Source organism: Culicoides brevitarsis, chromosome 2 (genome assembly GCF_036172545.1).
Source record: "Culicoides brevitarsis isolate CSIRO-B50_1 chromosome 2, AGI_CSIRO_Cbre_v1, whole genome shotgun sequence".
Taxonomy (NCBI): domain Eukaryota; kingdom Metazoa; phylum Arthropoda; class Insecta; order Diptera; family Ceratopogonidae; genus Culicoides; species Culicoides brevitarsis.
In genome coordinates, this window is record NC_087086.1 from 23,581,660 (window position 1) to 23,602,480 (window position 20,821).

Genomic DNA, 20,821 nt, shown 5'->3' on the forward strand with positions numbered 1-20,821 from the left:
TCGTTTAAAAAAACAAAGGACACATTTCAATACTTAGGTTTCATTTTTATTTCGTCTTATGAAAATAAAAAATAGTGCGTTAAATTAGTACAATTTAATTTTGATTACTCACATATTATAGGAATTCAAATAACCCATTCGAAAAATGTACATAGGTGGGTTTCAGTAAAAAAAAACAAAAAAAAAGAAAAAAATTTCGATGAAGCATAAATTAATCTTGTGTCCATATCAAGCGAGATTCGTAATAGTCTATGACGAGATTTGGACATTCCTTACGAACAATCTTCGAGTCGACGAGCTGAGCCTTGCGCTTCCCTTTCCACTGTACCAGAAAAAGTAACTTGTCATCTTGAGTAGTAAGACCAATAATCTTCTCAGGAGTGTAGCCCAACTCAAATCCGGTCTTCCATGGTTGAATTACTTCTTCATCATCACTTTCCTTGTTCTCGGTCGGTTTTTCTGTCGAAGCTTCCTTAACCGCTTTTTTGGCAACTACATTACGACTTGCTTCTTTTTCATCTTCAGAGTCACTTGATTCAATCAAAAAGCAAACATATTCATCACTCATTTTTGCAAAATCTATCAAAAGAGACAACGAAAACAATCTCCATTTATTGTGAAAAGGGTAAGGATTTTTTTGTATTCTTTTTTTTCTATTTGCACCATGTTTTTTTGTGTTTTTAATCGAAATTTTAGATTTAATGTATTGCCCTTACCTCTTTTGTCCAATTTCGTGAAAAATATCAGCAATTTAGCACATAAAAACCACTTTAAATGAGTTTTAATTGGAGCCTATTTGTCGATGCAAAATTTCTATCTAACAGTACTTTATCAGGGGCGTAGATATTTGAAACACATTAAGGGTAAGGAGCAAATTTTAGTAATTTGGCAAAAATTGAAAATAAATTTCAGAAATTTTGTAGTATAAATTGAAGGATGGGTTATAATTTTTGATATTTTTCACGTTAAAGATTTTATAAATTTCATAAAAAAAGATGAAAAACTGTAAATTTATTGATAACTTTTTTCTGATGATGATTGTAAAAAATTACATAAGCGCATTTTGATTTGATTTTATAAATAATGGTCTATTTACATTAAATTTTATTTATTTTTGCTGAAAAAAAGAGTTTATGTTTATGTTACCAGTCTTACTATGTTTTGCATGAGTTTGTGTAATCTGATCCTCCTCTCGTTTTTGTTTGGATTAAAAATGTGACTCATAAATGATCGCGGACAATGATTTTTTTGTTCTTTTATCGAATCATAACACTCTGACACTCATTCGTATTGAGAACTTTGAAGAATTAAGACGTGCTTCTAAATTTTTTTTGTGCAAAAGTTTTGGAACTTGCTGGAAAAGGACAATTTTTACAATGTAAGAATTTATTAATTGAGTTCAACTGGATAAATTTAAGAATTTTTGTAAATTGGGTCTTTAAAAAAGAGTTTTTTAATACAAATCATTTCATCAATTTCTTTTAAAAATTGTTTTTGTATTAAAAAAAAAACTTTTGGACGACTTGAATCAGAACTTTCTCCTAAAAATACTCTCTTGTGCTCATAAAAAACCAAGAAATTTATGAAGATAAATTTATTTTGTCAGAAAAATTGGAAGGTTCTTTGCTTTCAAGAATTTCAACACTTATTTTTTTATTTTATAGGTTATCTCGCTATACTTTGCATGACACGAGTTATGCTGAAAGTGTTCGTCGTGAATTGATTTGCGACTTACTAAAAATTATTCATGCTGACACACTTGAAACGGACTACCCAGGTAAATAAGACTTATTAAAATTAAAAAGAAAAACTCAATTAATCTCAAAAAATTGTTGCAGATTTTCTTACGTGGTGTAAGAATGCCGAAAGTGTGAAAATGAAAATCGACAAGCAGTTTTCGACTCCAAAATCCGGATGCACAAAGTATTTTGTCAAAACGGCCTCACTTTATGTGCTTCGTAGTGAACAAGGTCAGTTATCGGAATTGTCACAAAAAGCTGTCGAGATGCTCGAACCAAATCGCTTAGAACCCGACGTTATTTGCGTATTTGCTTTAACCTTGCATCTTACGGGTTGCATTTGTTTTGCCAGCGGCGTATATGACCAAGCGATTCACTTTAACTGTTTGTCCGAAAGAGTGATCGATGAGTTTAAAGCCACCAGGCAAAGTCTCCCGGAGGATCTGTCAAAATGCCTCTTCAAAATCTATGACCTCGTACTATCAAAATTGTATGACTGCTATGGAGCTGTAAAGAATACTGCAATGCAAGTCAAATACGCAGTTCTCTTGATCGAACGTATCATTTTCAACCAATCGACTACTACAGATGACAAAATTTCCATTCATGTGCTCACCATGATCCAAACTTATGTTGAAACCATTATTGAGCATCGTCATTTTGCTCAAATAAATTATCTTTTGTCTCTTTTGATGAAAGAACTGGAAAACCGCAAACCCCCGAATGGAATTTCACCTTCTGAACGTGGCTTTTACATGGATATGCAGGCATGTAACGATTTGATGGCTTTTTTCTTCGTTCGCTGGGCAATTGCTATCATCGAATATTCGTTAAAGGTAAAAACGAACAAGAATTACGCGGAAAAATATCCGTTATATGATGAAATCTGGACTATGAAGGAACTCATTGATGAAGAAAATTTCAAGTATGATAAGGAATTTCCCGTCCATGTCATTCAAAGCCGTGACGATTTCACAAATAACTTGAAAAGATGCAAGGAATGGACTCAAAAGGTCAACAAGTGGCAAAAGGTTGAGTTTTTGAATAAATTGGCAAAGTTGGAAAATCAGGTGGACTCTAGTTTTTCAAAGACCGGCTGGAAAAAGTTTTATCCTGATACAATTTTCAAAAAGATCGTATTATGTGTTCTTGTACTCGCAACAATTTTAGGTTTCATGTTGTATTTCATGCTTGACGATCCGCCCCGTAAGCCATACAATGTGACTTACGAGTATATGACTAGAACTGAAAAGTATCATGGCTATGCTGCATATTCCATACCTTACACAAAAAAGTGTTTGTTTTATGATGGTTATTACAGAGATTGAACAACTTCCTTTTTTATACAAATTTATGTATTCCGTACTTTTAAACCGTCATTCCTTTTTTGATTTCAATATTAGATGAAACCTGTTGATTCATCAAAATGACAAATAAATTAAATGTCAATTAAACTTGAAATACAAAAATCTAAGTTTTATTTTCTTGCTTTCACTCCAAAAAGTTTTTTTTGCAAGTAATTTGCGTTCTTTATCTGGTGCCATTGACCTTCAACTTTAATTGTACATGCCTCCTCCATGATAAAATTCAATTACATTTACAAGCAAGCTGTACGATTATTGTCTATCTTAATCAACAAACAACATTGAATCACCTTATCAGACTCCATTCATGTGTATGAAACTGTGTGATAAGCTTTTAACGAGCTTCAATGTCTCTTCAGAAGAATCCAGTTGTCAGTTTGATTCAAATTCTCCGACAGATAAGCACATAATGGAAGAAAAAATGACAAAACCAAAAGTGTCTCAAGAAGACGTAAAAGAAATATTGCATTCACACTATGACATTAAACCGCTGGAAATCGTGGAGCTAAACGCTTATGACGACCGCAACTACTGGATAAAGAGATCCGTTGACGGAGACTCAGATTGTGTCTTGAAAGTCACAAATAATATCGATTCAAAGTGCTTGGATATGATAAAAGCTCAAACGAATCTACTGAAGTATGTCTCCGAAAGGGGCTTCAAGTGCCCTGAGCCACTTCCAACTGCCGAGGGAGAACTTTTCTTCACCCGTAAATTTCACGGAACCACTCATGTTGTGCGTCTTTTTAAATTTGTCAATGGAATCGTGCTAGATAAAGCACCAAAACTGAATGAATTGTATTTCAATGTTGGTCGAGAAATAGGTCGATTAAATGAGTCGATGCAAAACTTTGATGATACCGCGACATATAAAAAACATTCACACAAGTGGATGCTCGAAAAATGTGGCACAATAAGAGATGTGATAGACGTTATTGAGAATTCCAAAAGGAAATTAATGGTGGAAAAAGTTTTGAGATCTTTCGAGACGCGTGTTCTATCGAAACGTTCGGATTTCCGCCAAGGTTTGATCCATGGAGACTTTAACGAGAATAACATTATAGTACAAAAAATTAACAATGAACAATACAAGCTTGAAGGTGTCATTGATTTCGGCGATGTCAATTACTCATTTGCTATTTTTGATTTGGCCATTACCATCACCTACATGCTCATTCATTCGGGACAAATTGAAACGGGCGCCTTTGTGCTTGCAGGATATAAAGATGTAAGGAAAGACTTGACAGACGCGGAAAAAAGTATCCTCAATATTTGCGTTCAAGCGAGACTGTGTCAGAGCTTGGTGAATGGCCTTTATGCGTACTCGCAGGACCCGGGAAATGAGTATGTGCTCTCGTCTCAGAAAACCGGTTGGGATATTCTAGAAAAGTTGTACGCCATGGACGATGATAAAGTGCTCCGAATGTGGGATTCTAAAAATTAAAAATTTTAATTCTAATAAATTTAAGTTTATACAATAGTTTGTCAAAAAAAATAGGTATCAATTCAAAATCTATTTGGTGGTTTTGAATTTCTGTGACGATAATTATTTCCAATTCTCCCACTTTCTGGAGGGCCATTCGTATCGCATACCGTTCCTTTTATCAATTCTCGTGCGCTTACTCTCCAGATCCTGAAATTGAATTCCGCTGTGTTCAGCTGCGAATAAATATATCGTGGCATGGTGTTGCTCAAAACCCATAAAGTTCCTTCAGAATCGACCTTAAATTAAAAATTTATTAAGTTTGATCGGTTTTCGTTTAAAAAATTTTCACCTTTAAATCTGCTGGATAAACCATTCGCTCATTGTCTTGCACAAGTATTGCATGACTTTGACTGTTGAGTGGTTTTGCACTACTTATGCAGCCAATAGCATTTCTTCCGATTTCCGAGAAGAACATCACGCCAGTACTCAGATCGAGTTGATGCATTGCTGACTGTGTGCCAGGTCCACGATTACCCAATAATCGGAAATCGTCACCGTGCCATACTCGATCAGCATTTTCTTCGTTTTGGAGTACTCTGGAGGAGACAACGAACTCATTAATGCTAATCATTGGATGGAAGTATACATCACGAAAGCCATCATTTTGTCGGGGACCCAAAGTTATGGAGAAAATGCCATCATCCCATTGATATTGCAGGCCGACCACATTGAAATCACCTTTTAAAATTGATATTTTTTAATGATAAAAAGTGCTATAAATAAAACTAAAACATAAAGCTTGATTTAAAAAATTAAAATTAAAATTTTTTAATTGTCGTTGAATTTTGTATAAAATCGTAAAAAAAACTAGAAACACAAATTTAATCAGATTATTTTTGTTTTTAATTTTCAAAAAATATGTTGATTTAAAAGTTAGGAACTCAAGGATTTGTACTTACCTTGAAACGGATCCATCCTGAAATAGTTATGAACAAATGTCCATGCCTTGTTTTGTCGGTAACTATAAACGTACATTCTGTTATAAAAGAGGTCTGGCACATAGGCAAATGCATCATCGCAATTTCTGGAACTAACGTCAACCGTAATTGATGCGACCCCGTTTCCGCGTTGCTCCATCGTTGCGGGAAATTCAAATCGGCGTAATGTGGCGCCGGTTTCCGGATTCATTACCCAAATTGATGGTGGTTGTACTTGCGTCAGATTGCCAACTGGATATTCCAATAGACCAGTGTCAACAAACCACAGGCGATTGCACTCATCAAGTCTTGTACGGTACACAGACACGATTTTCCTAGAATCAGCTTGCAAATTCACCTGTTTAACATATTTTCTTAGAATCAATAAAATTCATCAATAACTTGTTAGTACTTACATCCAATTTATTTGTTTGGACATCTGGAAAAGGTTTCAACAATGGGCTCTTATTGACAGAATTTGGAGGTAAATCAACATAATTTAAGGATGATGCCACTCCAGGGAAACGTCGTGGCACTGTGACAAATAATTTTCCTTGGAAATGCTCCACTCCCATTGGAATGTTGTTGTAAGCATTAAAATCCGAGATTGTATCCGTATCATTTTCGTTGGATGGAAAAGTAATTGAATCGGGTGCTACAAAAAAGATTCTTTTAGAGATCGATAGAACAATTTTTTCTATTTTCAGAGGAACACCTTTTAAATCTCTCTTTAAAAAAAATAATAAAATATTATTCTTTAAATGAAAAGAAAGACTTTAAAGATCTCCAATTTTAATATTCTAAAATTATTTGACATCCTTGCTGATAATTTCTTAAAATAATTGATGAGTGAAATGTGATAATATTTTGACCTAATAATATTCATACTCACAATTCAAACCTTGTAATCCTTCGTAACCCATCTGTTTCCATCGAAAAACCTCCTCCATCTGCTGTCCATTCCTCTGACCTTGACCGATTTCAACGTTGATGAGCGATACGAACAGAATAGCGCAGAAAAACATTTTAATCCTACTTGTTTTGATTTCTTTTTCAGACGATGTGCATCTTCCAACAGACGATTTTATTCTGATTATAGAAATCGAACGTATTTACTATTCACTTATCACATCTTAATTTGTAGTTGCTTACTCACAAAAGTAAATAGTGCTCACCTAGAGAGGATCTCATATAAGTATGAAGTACAGTAAACTGGTTATGTTTTTAACCTTTGACCTTGGCAAACTTTTTAATTGTACGACTATTTTTGGAACTATGTAAAGTATTGTTTTGCTTTAATGATCCACAAAACTCGGTTATTACTCACTATAATTTGATAAAAAGTGACATTAAAAACATAAAGTTCTTCCTTATCGCCGGCTCGTCATATATGTTAAGTGTTTCGAACATACTTAATGGCCACTAATTTGTTAATTTGACCCCAAACAATGATAAAATTTATTGCTCAAAATTTTAGAACAACTATAAATATGCAATTTTTTAGTTTTTTAACGGCAGTTTTGTTTTAAATTTACAACAAAATGTTTTCAATTTTCCTTCTTTCTTGCAGTTTACACTTGGTACTTATGGTATCAGGAAATGCTCCAACGCCAAGGATGGCGGCATTTGGACAAGAGAACCCCGTTGCCGTAGACGAGGAAATAAAAACGTGGAACGAAGACTTGGGCGACAACATTTGGGAACACAGTGGCTTGGAAGAAGGCGACATAATTCGTCCGGTCGGTCGAAATGGTCTCCGAAGTAAATCTGCTCGATGGCCGTTGGGCATTATTCCATATCGCATCGCAGAAGGGCACTTTACGGAGGCAGAAGAACGAAAAATCCAACAAATAATTGACGAATACAACGACATCACGTGTTTGCAATTCCGTCCGATGGTCGATTCAGATGAAAACTTTGTGGATATTGTCAATTCGTTTGCTGGTTGTTGGTCGAGCGTTGGCATGGATGGCGGTCAACAATATCTGAATTTGCAAACGCCACAATGTATTCGTTATGCGACGATTCGGCATGAAATGTTACATGTAGTGGGTTTCATGCACCAACAAAGTTCCAGTAACCGCGATAAATTTTTAAGGATAAATTGGGAGAACATTATTGAGGGCAAGAGACATAATTTTGCTAAGTATCCCGCATCAAAAGTGGATAATTATGGACTTGATTACGATTATGACAGCATTATGCATTACAGTGGAGTAGCTTTCTCGAAAAATGGGAAGCCCACAATGGAGCCTCTCAAAGGTGATGTTACCTTGATTCGGAAGCAGACGTTCAGCGAGGGAGATTTAAAGAAATTGGCGAATATGTACAAAGAAGAATGCCGAAAAAGAGAAAATCTTACCAAATGAAGAAATAGATTTTGCCCATTTTGGTCGAAAAGCTGTAAATGTGACAGTAAAAAAATTAAAATAAAATACATCGAAAACAATAGTTTCACGAAATAAAAAAAAAATGTTGATTCGGAAAAAAAATCGAGGAAGGAAAGCGATTTAACGTACTTTAATCAAATAATTTTTTAAATGCTAAAACCATCACGTGGCCGAAATAGCGAAGTTTTGCTGTTGGCAGGTGTTGTTCACTTATGACAGAGCAAATTATTAATTCTTTTTTGTTAAATTTTTATGTTATCAACAATTGTCGTAATATAAGAACATTGTTAAAAACATACAATTGATTTTAACCTCAACTATAAAAAAAATATAAAAATTTCACCGCTTCCTTCAATTTCTTATTGAGCTAAATTTTATTTATTCATAAGTGATTGACGCCTTTGTCTATTTATTTTTTGTGTCAAAAGTTGAGCACTTACACGAAATTCAATAAAAAGTAAAGTTCTACATTATTTAATTTAACTTAAAAAAACATCTTTTAAAACAATCAATTAATCTGTTATTGCGGGAATTGCATCTCAGTCGAAAATTGCTCAAGGAATCCTGGAAAGTGACTTTTAATAAACGGTAAGAAAAACATTTTGTGGACACGTACTTAGACGTAAAAAAAGAAAAAATGAATTTTGACTCTATTTACTTCAGTCTAAACGTGATCGAAATACTTTTTTACAAAAAGTTAAAACTAGTTTGCCCTTCAAAACATTGAAATTTAAAAAATAATCAATTAAATCGTGGATTTTGATGAAAACATGTCATACAATTTCTTTGCTCAAAAATGTAAACAAACATTCAGTTTCTTTGATAGTTTCCTGGAAGAACCAATTATTTAGTTTTTCATTTATAATTTGCAAACACGTTAAGGGTTGCAAACTCACGAGCGAATATTTGTAGCTGTTATCTGTATTTGAAAGAGTAGTAAATTAAATGAAAAATTCCTTTGCATATGGCAAAACGCAGCTAAACGCTATTAAAAGAATCACCTTGCAGTCTTATCAGTAAATAAATTGAGTAAAAAAAAATATTTTTTTTCTTGTTTATGTTACAAATTGCACAACAAGTGTCGGTAGTCGTGGAAGTAATTTCCGTTCTCTGTCAATTTATTTGTATTTTTAATTTTTTTTTCTATTTTCAGTACTATGCATCACTTGGTTCATCTGTAGCGCGTGGGATCGTCTACCAATATGAGTAGCATTAATGCTGAAATTGAGCAATGTGTTCGACGCAAGACGCTTTGGTCGCAACTTCCATTGCACGTAAAGCAAATTTTCAAACACATTCCGAAGGAATATGAGCAATTCGTGTTCAACTACTCGGTACGAAACCAGTTGCGATGGCGGGGCAATATTGTGAAAAAAATTTTCAAAAATGAGTCCCGTTACTACGAAATTCTCGTGGAAAAAAGTATCGTCCATCTTAATTTGTTTCCCTACCACTTGGCTGATGTGATAACGAAGGGCCTACGCTACACCCCATTCAACTATTATCTGGATGTTTTGTCGTTTATGTTGAAGCACGACAAGAGTTACGATACTTTGCCGAATTTCACAGCTGCAGATTGCCTTCGCATCATTGGCATCGGTCGTAATGAATATCTAGCACTGATTGGCGAAGTGAAAACTAATTCTAAAAAGTTTTTCCGAGAACAAGACCCCAAATTATTCTTACCGAAAGTACCTGTTTTTCACAAAATTCAACCGTTTTGGCGTGTCGAGCTCGGATATGTTCTGGAGACGGATATTCAGTACTGCAGCGACATCGAGCGCGGTCTCCTTGATGATTTAATTGACTTTGGGTCTCAAACTGCCGGCGTACTGGATTTTAATGTCTTGCTTGGACTCTACAAAAAAGGACTCATTTACTTGGACGTACCAATTAGTGGGGAAGATGTCATTTGCATTCCGCAACTGAAGAATTTCGTGATGAATCGCGTGAGTGGCGATTATTTCGAATCTCTGCTCTACAAAATTTTCGTAACGGCTGACGAACACATGACGATTTCCGAATTGGCCAGTATGCTCGAAGTGGAACTCGATACAATTAAGATCGGTGTGTCGCTGTTGTGTCGCCTAGGATTCGCAAACAAAAAGACCGAGTTCAATATGAATAACTTGCATATCAGTTGGAACGAAATTCTGAATGGTCAGCAGGAAATTGTGGAAGATGTGACAATTTTGAATCCACCAAAGGAATTTTTGCGAGAATCGACGCCAGACTCAACGCCACAACGCCCCACTAATTTGCCATTGAAAACAGCACATACCTCTCCGACCATCACAAGCCCGTACTGCAAGCCAGGAAGCGTGGACTCGACATACATTCTGACCCCGACACCGTTGGATGGATCGCCGCCACCGCGATTGGGAAAGAAGATTGGATTTGTTTTTGATTCAACATTAACGGCCTTTTTGATGATGGGAAATTTGTCGCCAGGACTAAAAAGTCACGCCGTGACTATGTTTGAAGTTGGAAAGCTCTGTGATGAAAGCATGGATCAATTCTTGTTAGAATTGGAAAAAATATCCGTCTTGGATGCTGAAGGTGGGGAAGTTGGGCGATACTTTACACATGCAATAATGCTAAGATCGACTTTAGTGGCTCTACGAAGTGTTTTTAACAGCGGAGTAGATCTCCTGAGACTGGAGTGTCTTGAAAATCTAGACTCGAAGACACGAGATAAAATTTTAGATAAAAAATACAAGTAAGATATTGTTTTTTTTTTTTACTGAATTTCATATGAAATTTGTGAAGTTTCTTTCATATTTCTTAGTGATTTGCATAAATCCTCAATTTTCATTTGAGCTTTAAGTGAATCGGTAAGAAAAAATAAAAGAAATATCAAAATGTCACATTTTCGTAAAAAAAATGTTGTTTTACGTATGAAAATCTTAAAATTAATTTTATTATCTCTTTTCAGAGCCCTAATTGCCATGGCGCCACTTACGTCGCATTTTAAACATGTTTTCACAATTCCATTTTTCGGTCCATTTTACAAATGTGTCGAAGGCCATTCGCACATCTGGGCCAAACTCTTTTACTACCACTTATCGGGATTCGGACCTCCGAGTTTGTTTCTCGCGAAAGGTACTTTTCTCAAATCTTTGCCACGCATTTTCCTGGGATACGGCAAACTTCTCGTTTCCATCCCAAATAACGAGCCATACATCCTCAATAGTGAGAATTACAACAACTTGAATGTCTACCTGAAAAACGGCTGCTTATTGGTCCAAGGTTATGGCATTCGAGAACCCGCTGAATTACATTATCAGGCATTCCCCTTCGATCACACCGACAAACTGCAACTAAAATGGATGCGACACAAAGCCGTAATCCGTCTGTCGCATCACGTCAACTTGGAAAACAGTTGTGGTTACTTGACGTTTGTCAATACAAAAGTGCCTGACATCGGATGTGATGATTTTACACTGAATGTGCGACTGGAACGTGCAAAAAGTAAAAAACATTCAGGAACGGCAAAAGTCAGTGCGAAGGATACGAAAGGCATCGAAAACAAAAATTTTGTGCAGGAAAAAGGACAAGTTGCGCCACCCATTACGGATCTACTCTCGCCACTCGACTCCGAAATTACGGCTTTTAACACATTGGAACCGCAGCACGCGACTCTCATAACTCCCGTTTCACCTGCACAAGTTTTTCGCAGTGACGATTGCAATGAATTAATTGAAAAGGAGTTGGATATTCTGGAAGACGAAGAAAATAAAAGAAAAGTTTTGAATTCACAGAGCTCGGTGGAACTTTTAGTGCTTGATGACGAGAATCATGACATGCGACAAACAGATGGCGAATACTATGGTGAGGAATGGACTCTTTTGGACGTTTGTTTTGGTATTCCCCTGTTCGAGGCCGATTGTAATTCTCGAATTTGTCAACAATTGTCCAAGGATTTGTTGACAGATAACAAGTAAAATATATTTTAATTTTAAATGTTTCCTTCAAATTTATTTATTTAATTTTTTACAGCTTGGCCAAACTAAAATTTGTCAATCAGGAAATGAATGAAAAATTCATGAAATTTATTTCGCAGTGTATGGTAAGTTTAAAAAGTTTTCGATAAATGTTCCATTTGATTATTTTTGTATCTTCATTATAGTATTTCGTGGACGAAAATATCGAATATGCCAAAATTGGAGCCCTTATACCTCCGCCAAGGATAAACTTGGCTTTCGAGAATGGCAAAATATGCACATGGCCTGGAAAGTAAGCCATTTGGAGCGAAACGTAGATTTCTTATGAAGAGCGTTTTAATAAAAAATAACATTTATATGTGTTTTAGTTCTAGTTTGAAAATTCGAGTCATATTAAGAATTCATTAGCTTTACTTTTAAGTTTTTCACTAATCCAAAATAACTATAAGCCAAGTAGCATTAATTTTAAAAAATGTATAAAAACACATTAACATTAAAAGAGAAACTTAATATATTCAATGAAAAAACTTATAAACAATCAACGAAAAACGTCCAAAGGAAAATTTTCTTTGTTAAAACCCTTTTTATTTCTATTTTAATCAAAAAAGTACTTACCAGTTGATTATAAATCAAATACTTGTTAAAGAACATAAATATACGATAAAAGAATGAATGAACAATAAAACTTGCACGACTTGTTTTGGAAGCAATAATTTTAAAATTGTCATCTTTTCTTTATTGATTTCGTGGAATGGATTTAAAGGTAAATATGTCTATGTAATAAGGTACTGTTGATTTGTATGTTCGCGATTGATTGAGAATAAAATTTTTAAAGTCTTAACAAAGCATTTGCTAGAATAAATATCTCTACAAGAAATTTCATAACAACGTTTTCAATAAAATTTTCACTCTTAACTTAATAAATTTTTTAAATATATTTTATGACCGTTTTCTTGCTTCAGTTAAGTAGTAGGCCCAGTAGATTGTGGTAAACATTAAAAACGAGATTGGAAAAAGTATGAGGGAAATTTGATCCAGACGTCCTCTTTGAGATCCAGCGTACAAGAGAGCTACGTCTGCGACATTTTTAAACCTAAAAGATAAGATAAGATTTTGGGTTACTGACTTAGGATTTAGGACGGTACAAAAATCCAAAATGTTTTTGATTCTCTAGACCTTCTGAACGTTATATCAAGTCTAAAAAGTAAATTTTTCAGAAAAAGTTCTTTTTCTTTAAAAATTTGATAATTAAAAAATTGAAAGTTAAATGAGTTAAAATTTTTTAAAATAATTTTTTTAAACCGATTTCAACGGAAGTTTTGATCTTTTCTTTAAAAAAATTTGAAACTTACTAAATTCGAAATTTTCTTTAATTTTAGATACTCGATATAAGAAATCTATCCTGAGATGCGAGAAAACATTTTTAACGGCTGTTTTGATCTAATTTTCGACTTACCGATTCTTCGTCATAATATTTTGCATTTTTTGGGTTGCAGCAGAAAGTGTTTCTGTTGAAATGCTGATATTCGCATCAGGTGGCTGCAAAGTGTCGTTGGTCTTTGGTTCTGGCGAGATTTTGTTGCCTCCACCGGCAAGCATTCGTGCAGCTTCTAGTCCATTGCGTCTTCTTGGTGACTCGGTAGAGATTCGCTAAATGAAGAAAAAAACTTTAATAAACTTTATTAAGATGAATAAATTGCAAAAAATTTACCGGTCCTTCGCTCACGTGCAAAAGTCTAGGTGACGCAATTTTTGTCTCTTGAATTTTTTTCTTTGCATGCCGCCAGTGCTTGTCATATCGCATGCCAAACAATATGATAAAGTACTCCATTAACGATAAAAAGACGAATAATGTACATGAGATCAGCCACACCTGAAAAAGGAGATGTAAGTAATATTTCTGACTATGAATGTTAACAAAAAAAAAAAACGGAACTTACCTCGATACTTTTTAGTTCGAGAGCTTCTGGCGAGTTGTTTCGTATCGTATCAAACATCGTTACGAGAGACAGAAGAACTGTGACTAAGAGTACCTGAAATATTTTTTTTATTTAAGAAATAAAATTTATTTATTTTAATTTTTGATTACCATTCGTCCTGGCCACTCAGGAGCTACAACAAAACTACCCCAGGATATACATACAAATAATGTGGATGGCAAGTAATTTTCTAACAAATAACTTTTTACTTCCCTTGTTAGTTTTATCTCTAATCGGGCAGAATGATGCTCCGCTATGACAAAAATAAAATGTAGAGAAAAATGTGTTGCAAAGTCTTTTCGAAACTTACCGTCACCATAATTCACCAAATATGGTTCATCTCTGTGACGAAAAGTTACAATATACTTGGGTAAACGAAAGAACCCCTCGCCAAAATCCTTTGGGAAAGACAAGGCGTTTTCGTGTTTCCAATGAAACTTCATTTCCTTCACTGAGTATTTGTCTGAAATGTAATTGGACGTTATTATGATTCAAAATAAAATTAATTTAGAAAAAACTCACAACTGCTAAAATCTATGGGACATTTTTGCACGTCCAATGGAAACAAAATGAAATCCATATCACATTTGATAATGATTGTAGCGCTGTAAAAAAAGAGAAAAACAGGAAACGAAAATGACTTTGAACATTTCCTGGCAATAACGACGCCCATGTCTAACTACGTGACAATTACCTACCCTATACTAAGAGTTATTGTGCTATTTTGATATAATCGTAAACTTGAAATTTCCTCAAATAACGTCAGAACTTTCATTTCGCGTAATTGTCTTATGTATAAATCAGGCACCTGTTTTTGTGTGAAAAGAAAAATTACCTTCACATGCTCGTAAAATAATCAGCAGTAGGAAACTTACCCATATTTTATGTCGCTCTTGTGCTGTTAATTCCACATACTCTAAATGTTTGCTTTCGTTCGCTATTTCGATGCGTGTGTCTTGCCAAATTACTTGCAGAAAGACATCAAAAGAAATTTCTTCCTTGTTCTCATCAACAGCCGATATTCGATTTATGTACAGTGAAATTATTACTTCGGTGACTGGACCTACGAAGAAGGGAATCAAGAGAGGAAACTTGGCAAGAAATATTGGAAAAAAACCTACTTGGTCGGACATTTTTATCGTAATTATCCATAAATTTGTGTGTGTTTTGCAGCGAAAGTTGCAGTGTCTCGTGCATCATATTAATATCCAAAAATATGGTTGTCCTGCAAAAAAAAAAAAAAAAAAAAATTAACAAAAATGTAAGTCAATTAATAATTTTATTTTTTTCTCTATTTTCAAAATAAATTGTTTTCACACCCTTTAACGATACAATTTAACAAACGCATGAATTTCCACCAAACTCAATTGCATTATTTTCACCTTGATTGATGTGTTGCGGTTTCTTTTTCGCTATTTATTCTACACTAGGCATTTCATTTTATCGCTATGTTGTTGCCATTTGCTTGTTTATTTATAGTCTGACGAATATTTGATCAAGAGAAATAAGCAAACAAATAAATTGAATAACTAGTTTAACAATGGAGACGACTGATGTTTTTTTTTTAAATTAGTTGAAACATTTCAATTTCAATAAATACAAAAAATATTATTTGGGATAAGTATTAACAATTTGGAGGTTGCGAAAAAATGTTAAATGTTGAATGGTTCTTCATATATTTTCTGCATATTAAAAAAAATAAAATGTTTAATTATTAAAGCAAAGCTACCTATATACAAAATATTTAAAATTCATAAATATTAGTTTACAAGAACCAAATTTAAAATTAAAAATTTATATATATTTTTTTAAATTGATCAGAAAATTTTAAAGAATTTTAATTTTTTTTTTTTACTTTTTTAACATTGATGTTTTTTGATTTTTTTTTATTGAATTTATGACAATTTTCAACGTGAAAACACATTTTCCCATATCTTTTTGGCCACATAAATGGATAGCGTCCTGATATCGTCGTAAAGTATCTGTTTAAAAGAGAAACTTCGGGTATAACGGTCAATCCAAGTAAACAAAAAAGGTCCATCCAGAAAAAGGTATTTGTATTTAAAATTTAATTTACAAAACAATGTCATTGGGAGGAATATTTTTTAATGAAAACTCAGTTTATGCGAACTTGATCGAAAATATTTCTAGCTTTGCTGAAAAAAATACCAAAAAATGTTACATTTCTCTTGCTTGTTGATTGCAGCATCTGCCGTCTTCGAAACAATGTTTTCCGGTCTGGAGGAAGCGGAAGTTAAAATAACTGAAATTTTCCAGTTCACAGATAAAGTGTGAAATGTTTTGAATGTCTTTAATTTCAATGGAATTTATTTAAAGCCGATTGAGCTTGAATGTGATAAAAAAGCAATTGCACTTTTTTATGCGACAGAGAAAATTTTTTTATAAGAAATTGGAATGGAATGCAAAGTAAATTATTTTCTTTTTTTTTATAAAGAAATCAACAGATAAGAATTCACTAAACCGAAAAAACTTTCAAAAAAGTAACGATGAGCAGAAATACTTGAAGCAACGAATTGGATTTTCCGCATCAAATTTTCCGCAGGAGCAAATGAAAGCAGATTTTAATACTTCCAAATAAGGATCAAATAGTGACAGTCTCTAAAATTGATTAACTCTTAGCATAAAAAAGTTCAACTAAAGACATGTTAAAACATTATTTTTTTTAAGATGTCTGTATTTAAATAAATTTAATCGTCGAAAGTATATTTACTTTGCGAAAAACAATTTCTTGTTTTTTGGATATCGAACTTTCGTAGTAAAAGTAGAATATTTTAAAGATTAAACAAAAACGTAAAAAACTTTATGAATAAATTAACAAAGAATACCACGAAAAAACAAATAAAGGAATTTTTGTTTAAAGTTGTAAACATGAAAAAATCATAAAAAGAAGCAAATCACTTAATAATAATAATAGTTGGAAACTGGGTTCAACTCCATTCCATATGCCACAGAAATGAAGAAAGTGAGTATATAATAGTATAGTGATAGTTCATCACCGTGGTCACCCATTCCATACGTCGGTAGCTTGATTGATCAATACTTGAACTTTTATTTTTTTGTGATTTTTTATTTTTCTTCTTCGTGCCACATTACAAAACATGGGAAATGTTTATTCAAATAAAACGAGGAGTAAGTGGATGGCAAATTTTCCCACACGTTGTCGCTAGCACGTAAACTTGAGTGTCATGAACAGCTAAGCTAGTTCACTGGAGAGCTGACCGTTGCTAAAATGCAAATTTTAGCTCAATTTTTTTTTTACATACATATTAATTGTGTCATTAAACCTCAATAAGTACCCCTCTTTTTGCGTCATATTTTCTTTTCAGAGCATTGTTTATCACGATAATGTATAAATAATGACGATGACAATATTGTTCGTTCTTTGAACGAACCAAGAACACAACCCTTCTCCTATATACCTAAATGCCTGACCTTCAAAATAGCTATTAAATAGGGTATTTTCACAAGCAGTTTTAACCTAGTTTGCATAAAACGAGTTAATAGTAGTTCGGTGTTTTCCTCGTATTTGAGCCTGTGTTTGAGCGCATTTGTATTGAACACACAATTTTGTAATTTTTTTTCATAAAAATGTACAGAACTTACCAAAAAATAATTAATGCTGATGTCATAGTCGTCACCGTGTCGTTCTCGTTGATGTTCTCATATCATAGAATTGTTTGTGCCATGCGCCACTGTCTAACTCTAATTTGTCTCCTACTTTTTATTTTCGTTTTTTTTTCGGTAATAGACCAAGTTTCGATGATTTGTCGATTATTTTTTGTCTTGATTTGTATTTTAATCGGGTTTTGTCATGAAATTAGATACTGAAATCACTTTTCTTTTAAAATTCCTTTTTTTATTATTTTACTTCTTTGTTTCTATATTCGTCAAGCAGTTATTTCTTATGGCAGATTGTCTAGATATCACTTAATACTGGATTGAATGATTGAGAACACACCCGTTGATAAAGTAATTTTTAGTGCGACTTTTTTTTTATCTGCATACATATTTTGTTGATGTGCGTGTTCTTTTTAATGAAAATATGATTAATTATCATACTCAAGAAAAATGTGTCTGAAAACAGGATTTTTCTTATGACATTATTATTTATTTCATTTTTTTCTTAATTCATATCAAGCCAAATCAGCAAATTACAAACAGTTTGAGCAAAAAAAGAACATCGTCTTTAGTCATGCATAAAGGGTGCCTTAACTATGACAGTTCAAAAGAATCGACTGCAAACCCCAACATTTTTGTTTTGTTCCATGAACTTAACTCTATCGTAGAATTATTAAATATTAAAAAAAAAATGTTTAAAAAAAACAGAAAACGGTAATTTTTGATGACATTTTTAACTTTTTCTTATTTTGTCCCAATTTTATTTATTTTCCATTAATTATTTTATAAAATGACCAAATACTATGAAAAATTCCAATAAAGCGATACAACTTTTCGAAATGAGTCGAGTCTCTCAAATTTACATAAGATTTTATTTATAAAAGCACTTTCATACCTTTGACCAATAAAAACGTTTCGGAAACTCAGCGTTAAAGGAAACATTTGAAAGAGAAAAGGTTTTTCTTGATGGTCAAGGTCTCGACAAAATTTGCTCAAATTTATTGTAAACATTTCATCAAACAAGAGAGTCGACAGAAAATCGATCATACGACTAATAAAATTATGGTAAATGAGTGATTGAAAGGTAGGTGACTGCCGCCATGGGTAATCGATATGAGGACTTCAGCACAAAATGAGAATTTAAATCTTATCAAAGGTTGAACAAGAAATAAATAAAAACGCACGACTATCAACTGCAATAAATTAGTGTCAAGCTTTTTAGCGTGAAGAGAAAATAACTGGTTACATACATTTAATAATACCTCCTGTAATTGGAGCGTCCTTTTCATATAGCGCAAAATAAACTTCATAATTAAAGTTTGTTTGTTTAAAATTCATGCAAGACTCCTATTATTATTACATACAACTAATAATGCGAGCTAAAGCTAAATCAAGTTTCAGAAAACAAAGAAAATTGTAAATGAAGGGAAATTACGTAAAAATCCTTGAGTTCGTTCCCCAAATTTTTTGTTATCAAGATGTAAAACGAGTCCCCAAAAGTACATAAATTCCTTTTTAAGAAAAAAAATCTAACAGCAATTTAACTGAAAGCAGGTTGAGGAACAGAAAATTTTATTTCAAACTATTTTTTTTTTGTTGTCGTACTGAATAATAAAAAGTGACCAAAATTAATTAGTTTCCATACATAGCAGCAGCAGCAGTCTTTTAACACGCAGGCAGTACAACTTGAAGAAAGTTTTAGGGTAAAATTTCACGTGTGTGCCCGACGTTTTCACCCAAGTACAAAGTAACACAGTGGGGACACGCAAATACTTGATATTAAGTGAGGTTCTTGACATCAGAATCAATTGTAGAATTACTTTGTTGTAAGAAATCGTACAAGCGAAAGAGAAATGTTTGTACTAATTATTGTGGAGTTGTTAAAAAGTATAATCAAAAAGACTTGATTTATGAACATTTTTATGAAAAAAAAAACAGCGCGCGTTGTTCGTTGAAAATATTTTAGTGATAACTCTAACAAAAGCCATCAATATGACAAAAGTAAAACATTTAGACAAAAAATACATATTTTAAACAAAAAAAAAGTATTTCACGCCTTGTAACACGCAACAATTCTAAATATACGAAAAGAATTTATCCTTTATTACAATTACTTTTTCTTTTTTTACACCAAAAAAATAATAAATTACTCTTTCAAGGACATAGTCGTATCACTTTAAGCTGCTTGTAAATTTTTATATTCCTTAATTTTTTTTTCTTTTCTTTTACTGATGCATTCGGTGCACTTTTGTTGCAAGCTCATTTATTATTTTGGTAAATCACAATCAGTTAAAGTTACACCTTGAAAATAAGTTATTTTTTAAATCACGAAACATTTTTGTGGTATTTTCATTTCTTTTACGGAAAAGAGGTCATCATGCAAAAGAGATCAGCTTTGCAAATTGCAATCCTTTGAATATACTTCATATTCTATTTTTTTTCTAATTTTTCTTCCATCACCAATTATTTTATTGTGATAAATATACGCATTAGTTAATTAATTATGATGATTTCTATTAAAACAGCTCTTGTAATTCGTAGCAGAAATGCACAGCCACCTTTTGTTTTGCAAAACTCTTCAGATTTGCATACACGCGCGTACTAAGTACAAAGCAAGGATTCGGTCTTATCGCTAAAACGATTGAAACTCGACTAAAGTTATTTCTAGCTACCATCGAGTTTTCCTCTTGAATGGAAAGTAGTTCAAACTTGCTGAATTTCGTGTGTGCGTGTCTCTCATTATTATTATAAAAATTTTCTGTCTGATATTCTTATTCTTGATTTTAGCCAGCAATGGAAACGGCAACAGCGAACGACAACATGCAAAAGTATGCCAGCCACCAAGGTAAAGAAAGGTTAAGTATTATATACTCAAGCTGGCTTGGAAGAAGTCGAGCAGTCTACTGGAATGACGAACGTGTTGTTAGTGGCTTTTGGAGAGTAACTGAATTAATTGTATCACATACTTACCTATATAGAATGTGCCGCGATGGTTGATATCGCGATGTCTAATCAACTTTTGTACATGTGAAGTTGATTAGGATGACCACTCGCTCCTTTGAGTACTTACTTTTCGATTACGTGTTTCTGTCCATTTGTGGGTCCACCTGCGGTAGTTGTTTCCTGTCTCATGTTTGAAAACAAACTCATTCACTTAACTCTTGCAAAACTCATTTACTTGATGGAAAACAACTTACACTCACAAAAGGACATAAATAGCCTTTAGAGGTGCAGCGAATTGGCAGCAAGTAGGTACGTATTAGGTGAAATGGTAAAAATAAATAGAGAAGACATGCGATTACTAACGCGATAGCGAGACGTCATTGATATACGTGGCTGGTAACGGTATGAAGTGGTTGCAAC

At 33.3% G+C, this 20,821-nt stretch overlaps 6 protein-coding genes and 1 long non-coding RNA gene across 7 annotated transcripts; 4 read left to right on the top strand and 3 right to left on the bottom strand.

Moving 5' to 3' along the window:
• Positions 1–79: 79 nt before the first annotated feature.
• LOC134831676 (uncharacterized) lies at positions 80–879 on the bottom strand. Its single transcript, XR_010162012.1, has 2 exons — positions 717–879; positions 80–579 (listed from the first exon to the last, which is right to left on the bottom strand). It is a non-coding gene; the product is annotated as an uncharacterized LOC134831676 (long non-coding RNA).
• A 418-nt stretch (positions 880–1,297) lies between these two features.
• On the top strand, positions 1,298–3,164 carry LOC134830427 (uncharacterized). Its single transcript, XM_063843914.1, has 3 exons — positions 1,298–1,378; positions 1,665–1,777; positions 1,839–3,164. Coding segments are annotated over exons 1-3 (1,344 nt in total). The 5' UTR covers positions 1,298–1,376; the 3' UTR covers positions 3,068–3,164.
• A 330-nt stretch (positions 3,165–3,494) lies between these two features.
• LOC134831227 (hydroxylysine kinase) lies at positions 3,495–4,547 on the top strand. Its single transcript, XM_063844903.1, has one exon. The coding sequence runs from the start codon at positions 3,513–3,515 to the stop codon at positions 4,545–4,547; it is 1,035 nt and encodes a 344-aa protein (XP_063700973.1). The 5' UTR covers positions 3,495–3,512.
• LOC134831226 (L-dopachrome tautomerase yellow-f-like) lies at positions 4,530–6,626 on the bottom strand. Its single transcript, XM_063844902.1, has 5 exons — positions 6,399–6,626; positions 5,923–6,161; positions 5,489–5,864; positions 4,879–5,267; positions 4,530–4,825 (listed from the first exon to the last, which is right to left on the bottom strand). The coding sequence occupies exons 1-5, from the start codon at positions 6,529–6,531 to the stop codon at positions 4,610–4,612; spliced, it is 1,353 nt and encodes a 450-aa protein (XP_063700972.1). The 5' UTR covers positions 6,532–6,626; the 3' UTR covers positions 4,530–4,609.
• LOC134831228 (zinc metalloproteinase nas-13-like) lies at positions 6,559–7,920 on the top strand. The gene is made up of 2 exons (XM_063844904.1): positions 6,559–6,614; positions 7,077–7,920. Exon 2 carries the CDS (start codon positions 7,093–7,095, stop codon positions 7,873–7,875), a length of 783 nt encoding a protein of 260 aa, XP_063700974.1. The 5' UTR covers positions 6,559–6,614; positions 7,077–7,092; the 3' UTR covers positions 7,876–7,920.
• Positions 7,921–8,326: 406 nt separating this feature from the next.
• LOC134831376 (protein FAM91A1) lies at positions 8,327–12,542 on the top strand. Its single transcript, XM_063845096.1, has 5 exons — positions 8,327–8,484; positions 9,050–10,615; positions 10,832–11,836; positions 11,896–11,965; positions 12,026–12,542. Exons 2-5 carry the CDS (start codon positions 9,099–9,101, stop codon positions 12,134–12,136), a joined length of 2,703 nt encoding a protein of 900 aa, XP_063701166.1. The 5' UTR covers positions 8,327–8,484; positions 9,050–9,098; the 3' UTR covers positions 12,137–12,542.
• A 237-nt stretch (positions 12,543–12,779) lies between these two features.
• Positions 12,780–20,590, bottom strand: LOC134828775 (glycine receptor subunit alpha-4-like). Its single transcript, XM_063841761.1, has 11 exons — positions 20,529–20,590; positions 14,941–15,044; positions 14,695–14,882; positions 14,518–14,627; positions 14,342–14,424; positions 14,130–14,282; positions 13,930–14,072; positions 13,781–13,873; positions 13,552–13,713; positions 13,297–13,490; positions 12,780–12,933 (listed from the first exon to the last, which is right to left on the bottom strand). The coding sequence occupies exons 1-11, from the start codon at positions 20,588–20,590 to the stop codon at positions 12,780–12,782; spliced, it is 1,446 nt and encodes a 481-aa protein (XP_063697831.1).
• Between the last annotated feature and the right edge of the window lie 231 nt (positions 20,591–20,821).

Bases quoted from the DNA above. Each gene is read 5' to 3' on its own strand.
- LOC134830427 (XM_063843914.1), top strand. The intron at 1,778-1,838 runs GTAAATAAGACT...AAATTGTTGCAG, and splicing joins ACTTGAAACGGACTACCCAG to ATTTTCTTACGTGGTGTAAG.
- LOC134831227 (XM_063844903.1), top strand. From the start codon at position 3,513: ATGGAAGAAAAAATGACAAAACCAAAAGTGTCTCAAGAAGACGTAAAA.
- LOC134831226 (XM_063844902.1), bottom strand. From the start codon at position 6,531: ATGTTTTTCTGCGCTATTCTGTTCGTATCGCTCATCAACGTTGAAATC. The intron at 6,162-6,398 runs GTGAGTATGAAT...TCTTTTTTGTAG, and splicing joins AGGATTACAAGGTTTGAATT to CACCCGATTCAATTACTTTT. The intron at 5,268-5,488 runs GTAAGTACAAAT...CAATTTTAAAAG, and splicing joins CAGGATGGATCCGTTTCAAG to GTGATTTCAATGTGGTCGGC.
- LOC134831228 (XM_063844904.1), top strand. From the start codon at position 7,093: ATGGTATCAGGAAATGCTCCAACGCCAAGGATGGCGGCATTTGGACAA.
- LOC134831376 (XM_063845096.1), top strand. From the start codon at position 9,099: ATGAGTAGCATTAATGCTGAAATTGAGCAATGTGTTCGACGCAAGACG. The intron at 11,837-11,895 runs GTAAAATATATT...AATTTTTTACAG, and splicing joins GATTTGTTGACAGATAACAA to CTTGGCCAAACTAAAATTTG. The intron at 11,966-12,025 runs GTAAGTTTAAAA...TCTTCATTATAG, and splicing joins AATTTATTTCGCAGTGTATG to TATTTCGTGGACGAAAATAT.
- LOC134828775 (XM_063841761.1), bottom strand. From the start codon at position 20,590: ATGAGACAGGAAACAACTACCGCAGGTGGACCCACAAATGGACAGAAA. The intron at 14,628-14,694 runs GTAAGTTTCCTA...ACACAAAAACAG, and splicing joins AAGAGCGACATAAAATATGG to GTGCCTGATTTATACATAAG. The intron at 14,073-14,129 runs GTAAGTTTCGAA...TTTTTGTCATAG, and splicing joins TTTGGTGAATTATGGTGACG to CGGAGCATCATTCTGCCCGA.